Source organism: Castor canadensis, chromosome 1 (assembly GCF_047511655.1).
Source record: "Castor canadensis chromosome 1, mCasCan1.hap1v2, whole genome shotgun sequence".
NCBI lineage: Eukaryota > Metazoa > Chordata > Mammalia > Rodentia > Castoridae > Castor > Castor canadensis.
Window position 1 is genome coordinate 9,874,272 of NC_133386.1, and position 6,602 is coordinate 9,880,873.

A 6,602-nucleotide genomic window follows, 5' to 3' on the forward strand; every position below is an offset into this window, starting at 1 on the left:
ACTAGGTACCATTCTGAGGACTGGGGATATGGCAGAGAACAAAATAAACAGGAGTCTCCACACTCATGGGACTTACATGTGTTGATCACACACAAATGCCATGACACTTACTTTTATTTGCAGGAGACAGCTGCAGCTATAGTATGGAGGTCAGAGAGTGGTGCTATTAGGAAATGGTGCTAATAGGAGATCGTAGATGATTGGGGGCACACCCTGAAAGGGGTTTATGGGACTCTGGCCTCATCCTCTTTTGCTTCCTGGACATAAGCAGAACAGTTTTGTTCCATCCAATGTACCCCACCATCGCCATATGGCACCCCCATGAGAGGTCTAAATGTAATGGGCACACCAGATCATGGACTGGAACAGGTAAAATTATGGAAAATAAGCCTTTTCTCTTTGCAAGTTAATCACCTTGGGTATTTTGTTACAGTGATGGAAAGTTGACTAATACGTGTGGCCCCTGTGTGTTATAAGAGTAGCACCTTCCATTATGTAATAAAAATTATCCTATCTATGATGGAGACATTATTATAGGAAGTGAAACTTTTATTTATCAGGACTAGCCCAAGTCCCATCTCCAAGGCAAACATGACCCCAGTTCTACTGACTCCCATTTATTTCAGAGGCGATTAACTAAATTTTAAAGGTGAAGAAAGGGAGGGAGGAAGGAAAGAACACATGAAAAAAGAGAAAGAAGAAAACATACAGCTTTTTAAAACAATCATCAATAGACTTATACTGATGAGAGATCTGAGAATATTTCCAAATTCTCAAGTGTTTGAGTCCCAGTTACACCTTCAAACTATTGGAAGTGACAGCACAGAACTGGGAGACACAGTCACATCCACGATCTATGTAAGTCTTCCCTCACCTCACCTGAGGCTGCTGAAACACAAACCCCACCTGGCTTCCAGGTTTGGGTCCTTCTTTCTGCCTCTGTGATCAACTATAAACAAAAGGAGATTGCAGGGTGTATGTGTGTGTGTGTCTGTGTGTGTGTGACAGAGAGAGACAGAGAGAAAGAATACTTGCTGATATTTTCAAATTCTAATTCTGGGGATGCAAGCTTCGCTCAGACTTTTACTGGGGCTTGAACTCAGGGCCTTCACATTGAGCCACTCCACCAGTCCTATTTTTGTGAAGGGTTTTTCAAGATAGGGTCTCGCCGAACTATCTATTCAAGATAGGGTCTCATGCAACTATGTGCCTGGGCTGGTTTCAAACTGCAATTCTCCTGATTTCTGCCTCCCGAGTAGCTCGGATTACAAGCATGAGCCACGTCGCCCAGCTTTCGCTGACACGCTTAATAACTACAAGCAGTGAGATGTCTTGATAGTGCTGCAATCAGCTTCCCTCCCTCCCCTCTTAAATGCAGCTATGAAATGCTGTCACTTTTCATCAGTGCTCCATATGTTGAATAAAAGCGGTCCTGACCTGCTTGGAAAAGTGTTACTCCTGGTATCTTTCTTTACTGTCTTCACAATTCTGGGATGGTGGCTCCAAAAATGGAGCTGGAATCAGGGTCTAGATCAGGGCAGGACCCAGGCATCCCCACAGGACTCCAGCTCTGCATGGCAAAATCGAGCACACAGTTCATACAGCCTCCTGGGACTCTTACAAAGGTCACTATTTTAATGAGACTGCACAGTTCCACATTTTTTCAGCCTAATAATGTGATCACTGTCACTCTTGCTTATTAACCTACCCGCTCCCTTCCTGAAAAGGCTCTCAGAAAAGGGGACCAAAGTCCTTGGGAGGCTACTTCTAGGTGTACTTCTAGGTAACATTTACTAAGCACTTTTTTCTGTGCTGGACACTGTACTAAGCATACTTTTTCCACTTAATCTTCACAGTCATTAAAGGTAGATGGTACAAACCCAATTTTATAGATTGGGTAACTTAGACTTAGAAAGACAAGTCAGGGCTGGTGGAGTGGCTCAAATGGTAGAGTGTCTGCCTAGCAAGCATGAGGCCCTGAGTTCAAACCCCAGTGCCACAAAAAGAGAAAAAAAAAGACAAATCAATTACCCAGGGTCATACTGTTCATAAGAATTTTGGAATCAGTCCTTCCAAAAGCCCTGCCTTTACCATATTCTACACCTAGAAGAGGGCAATAAGATTGTGCAAGGTGCACTGGCTTTGAGGTCAGAGTCTTTCCACAACAGTGGAGTGCTCTCGGTGGTCACGGAGCCTCTCAAAGCCTCGCACTTCACCTTCCATATTGGAACAGCCATCTCTGACCTGCCCTTCACCAGGGCTTGAATAACTGTTGTTGAGTTCTAATAAATTCATTTCTCCAATAAATTCTTTTCCAATAAATTCAAACTTTCTCATACATCTGCTCAAGGTCAGGAATGAGAGGTGGGGTAAGAGGAAGCACAAATAAGGGAAGTCTAAAGCTGAAGTTATAAGTTCTATTTGTTTATTTGTCTTGATGCAACTGTCTGGGGAGTCACAGATTCTAATATCTGATAATGAATTGTACTGTTACGGTTTGGGTATAAAGTGGCTCCAAAGGTTTAGGTGTTAAAGACTTGGTCGCCTGCTGATGGTAACAGCTTTGGGGAAGTGATTAGATCCCAAGAGCTCTGCGCTAATCAGTGGATTAATCCCTTGATGGATTCATAATACAATGTCATTACCAAGAGCTGACATAATACAATGTCATTACCGACTGGGAACTAGAAGGTGGGGACTAGTTGGAGGAAGGAGGTCACTGGGGGTGAGCCCTGGAAAGATAGCCTTGTCTCTGGCTGCTTCCTGGCCACCATAATGTGAACTGCCTTACTCTACCACACGCTGTTGCCGCAATGATGTTCTGCTTCCTCTCAGCCTAAAAGCCTGGACCATGGACCAAAACCTCTGAAACAGTGAACGAAGAAACAAATCTTTCCTCTATTAAGCCATTTTTCTCAGGTACTTGGTCATAGCCACAAAAAAGTCTAATGCTTCTACTAACACAAAAAGCGATGGAGACATAAAATCAAACAATCAAAGCAGGGGACCACAAAACATGTGCTCAATAAATAACTAAAGGACGGTCAGAAGAAAGGCGGGCAGGTGGCAGGCAAGCTGGCATTTCCTCAGGATCTCATTTAATGATTAGCTAGTTGGTATTTCATTTCCTACACATGTGGCTAATTGGCGCTTTTAAGTCACTAGCAAATTAATTTGGTGGAAGTTATTTGATTTCATTCTGTCAGTACAAATGAACAAAGAACTTAAAAACAATAGCAATGCTTGTGACAAACAACGAAATGCAGTGACAAATAGTCTTGGCAAACCATAATAGTTTGTAGTCTGAATAGGCTATGATTTTTCTAAAACAAGCATCAGGCTAGTGTGGCCCTCCTATTTTCTTGAAACTTCAAATTGCCTAGTTGAAGCAACATCCATGGAAACCAAACACACACACACGCTCTCTGACTCCCACAGAGCTGATATAAAAATGCTGCTTCAAACAGTACCTGATAAAATCCCAGCACACACATTTACTCCTACAGCCATCAGTTAACACAACAGCAACTGTTGCACTTCTGCAACTGATGTAGAAAAAGACCTATAGCAACTTACAAGTGAAGACTTTGGGGAACCTTAGAAGAGACCTATACAGAGATGAAGAAATGTAAAGGGATTTATGGTGGTCTGGTGAGAAGCTATGCTTGAACAAAGAAAATAAAAGATAGTAAGTAATAACTGGGGGGTCCCTAACCATACAGTAAGGATTTGGATAGATATAAAGACAGAAATAGTCATCATCCTACTCAAAACACACTTGTGGCTGAAGCTCTGTAACACAGTCACAAAATTAACCAATTGTGTCCACCCTTAAAAATCTCTTAAAAGAGAGAAAATGGCAAGATGGATCTATTCAAAACTTTTTTTGAAATTAGGAAATATTATTCTCCAACTAGAGGGCTGCAGTGGCTAAAGCCACAGTAAGAGAGAGAGCACTGCTGTTAAACACACAGCATCATCGTTTATTCTGTTGAAGAATGCAAACCTAACAGGAACCTTGGTGCCCCTTCCTGCAGTTTTCTTGGGTCTGTAGGGACAGGAGGCTGGCTCCAGATGGGGACCCAGGGAAGGGACAGCAACATATGTAGAGTATCCCTTCTGGACATCTGCATGCCACTCCACCCTTGCCCTCCCACCCACAGGTCCACCACAGACTCCACCAACTAGTCTCAAACATGGACCAAGTCATCCTTCTAGGACACAGGAAAATCCATACACAGTCAGAACTCGGGAGGTGGTGGGGGAGTTTAAATCCAGATCTCTCCTCCCTTGTTCTAGCTCAATCCTGTTGAAATTGTTCAACACAGCACAGTGTACAAATACAAAATATTTTCCCAGGGAGAGTCAGCTGGCTTTAAGTGAAAAGTATTACATTGTCAAGAGACCATTTCTAACCAAGAATGTTAGAAACATTCTAACAGCAAAAGCCAGGCACAAGACTGGAGCCTACTAATACTTACCACAGACAAAAGTAAACAAACACAAAAGGTCTTAACTAACCCTCCCCAGCAGAAGCAGGTGGAGACTGAAGGCACACTATGCCCCACAATAACCAAGATCTGGGAAGCTCAAAGAAAAAATCCCTATAAATATGTTGCCTTTTTTTTTTTAAGTTTGGAAGAAAAAACTTTTATAGAGCCTAGAATATGGAGGCTTACATAAGAAGCCCCAAATGTTGCGTTGGATCAGGGTGATCAAAATTGATTTGGAATATGGTTAAACTGCTTTACCTAGTGACTACTAATAAATTAGAGACCTTTCTTTAGTTGGCAAGAGGACAGTTGCCACTGGCCAATTTGATTTTCCTGAAAACGGTGAAGACTGCATACTCTTTTTTTTTTTTCCTTTCGGATAAAAAAAATCCCTAAAGTCCCAAAGTACTGTTTCTGCAATCAGAAGCTGACATTCCTTTCAGGCCTAATGTCTTCTTTCACCTGTTCCAAAATTGCTTATTATGGACATTTTCTATTGAAACTTCTTTTAAAGTAAAGCGCTTAGAAACCTCACGGTAAATCAGAAATTGTTCAGCAAGGATGAACTACTTAGAAGAGTTAAAAATGAAATTATCCAGCCAGGGCTCACATATTCGTCACTATTACGCGAAGTGATACAGAAGATTTAGCCAACTGGGCTTCACAAGATGCCCCACAATCTTCTTAGCAAGAAAAAAAAAAGTCATCTGTTTATCCCCGACTTAGAAATCCATCGCAACGCCCTCCCCGCAGAAGGCTGCATCTGGGCTGAAGTGCAGGTTCCCAAACTCGGCGGAGAGAGCGCACCGATCTGTCACCAGCGGCCCCACCTGCCAGGTCCCACCCAGCGCTCTGGAGCAGCCAGGCCGGGCGCACCTTCCAAGTGCGCCCTTCTCCCCGCTCCTCTCCTCCCAGGAGCCTGGCCCAGCGCGGCGTTATTCCTGGGGGCAGAAAATCCAACAGACCCCCTAAAAGAAAAAGAGGGCTGGCATTATATAACAATATAGAGCAGCTGGAAAACGAAAGTAGCTAGAGGAGGGGCAGGGGCATTGGGAGGCGAGGGGAGCTGTCGCAGCCACTTACTCGAAGGCGAAGAAGAGTCCACTAGTGACCAGGATGAGGATGAGCGTCAGGTAGAAGACGCCGGTCTGCCGGGCCATCATGATCCTCCCGTTGCAAAAGAACTTGTTTCTTCCCGGGAACACCTCCCATTTCCTCCGGGCCGCGATTTTCTTCTTGTGGGGCGACTCCATGGGGGAGGAGCTGTGGGTGCTGATCTGACTGTACTCGCAGTCTTTCATGGGCCCGCCGCCGCCGGGAGGCATCCACGAGGGCAGCCGGCTGGGGGCGCACACCCCCAGAAGCCCCCCGGCCGCGCGGGCCCCGCCGAGCCACGGCCACCCCCCGAGCCGCGGCGCCGCGGCCCCTACACGGGCTCCCGGCTCGGCGACAACTTTGCCGAGGACACCCAGGTTAACCCCTTGGGGAGCCCAACTGTCATAGCAGAATCCGCTTTCGGGAAGGACGGTGTTAGCCCGCAGCCCGCGACAGCGGTCCTCGATGGATTCCAGCCCGCGTCCCGGGGCTCCCGGGCTCCGCCGGGCGCGGGGGGCCGCCCGGCCGCCCCCGGGGTCTCGGTGCGCACGCCTCTTCGCCCGGCCGCGCGCACGGCCCCGCCGTCCCCGGCCGCCGGTCTGCGCCTCGCCTCCGGCCCGCTGACCCCGGAGCGCTGCGGCTCGAGGGGACACGAGGCGGCGGCCCCTGCGCCGGCTTTCTCAGGAGCCACTTCTGCGCCTCGGCCAGGTTTATTCTACTCCTTCCTCCCGGTGGCGGATCCTCCCTGGAGAGAGCTCTGCAAACTGGGCGGCAGCTCGCGGCACCGGCAACCCCTCCCAGGGGTGGGGACAGCCACGCACGTTATTCTGTCAGTAGCGGCTCGGCGAGAGCCCGGGAGCTGCTCGCGCCGCGACCCCGCGTCCGCGCGCCTCGCAACCGAGCCGAGTCCCCGGCCCCCCGTGCGGGGCTCCGGGCCGAGGGTGGCGGCGGCGGTGGCTCGAGGGCTGCGCGGCCGTGGGGGCTCCCTCGCTTCCTTCTGCTCAGAAGAGCCAA

General features: G+C 47.7%; 1 protein-coding gene across 2 annotated transcripts in view; it reads right to left on the bottom strand.

Moving 5' to 3' along the window:
* The window catches only part of Zdhhc14 (zDHHC palmitoyltransferase 14), a 255,556-nt gene extending 249,738 nt beyond the window's left edge, over positions 1-5,818 (bottom strand). For both annotated transcript variants that reach the window (XM_020156872.2, XM_020156871.2), the window contains exon 1: positions 5,577-5,818. In XM_020156872.2, the coding sequence (XP_020012461.1) occupies positions 5,577-5,818 (242 nt within the window). The remainder of the gene's footprint in view (positions 1-5,576) is intronic.
* Between the last annotated feature and the right edge of the window lie 784 nt (positions 5,819-6,602).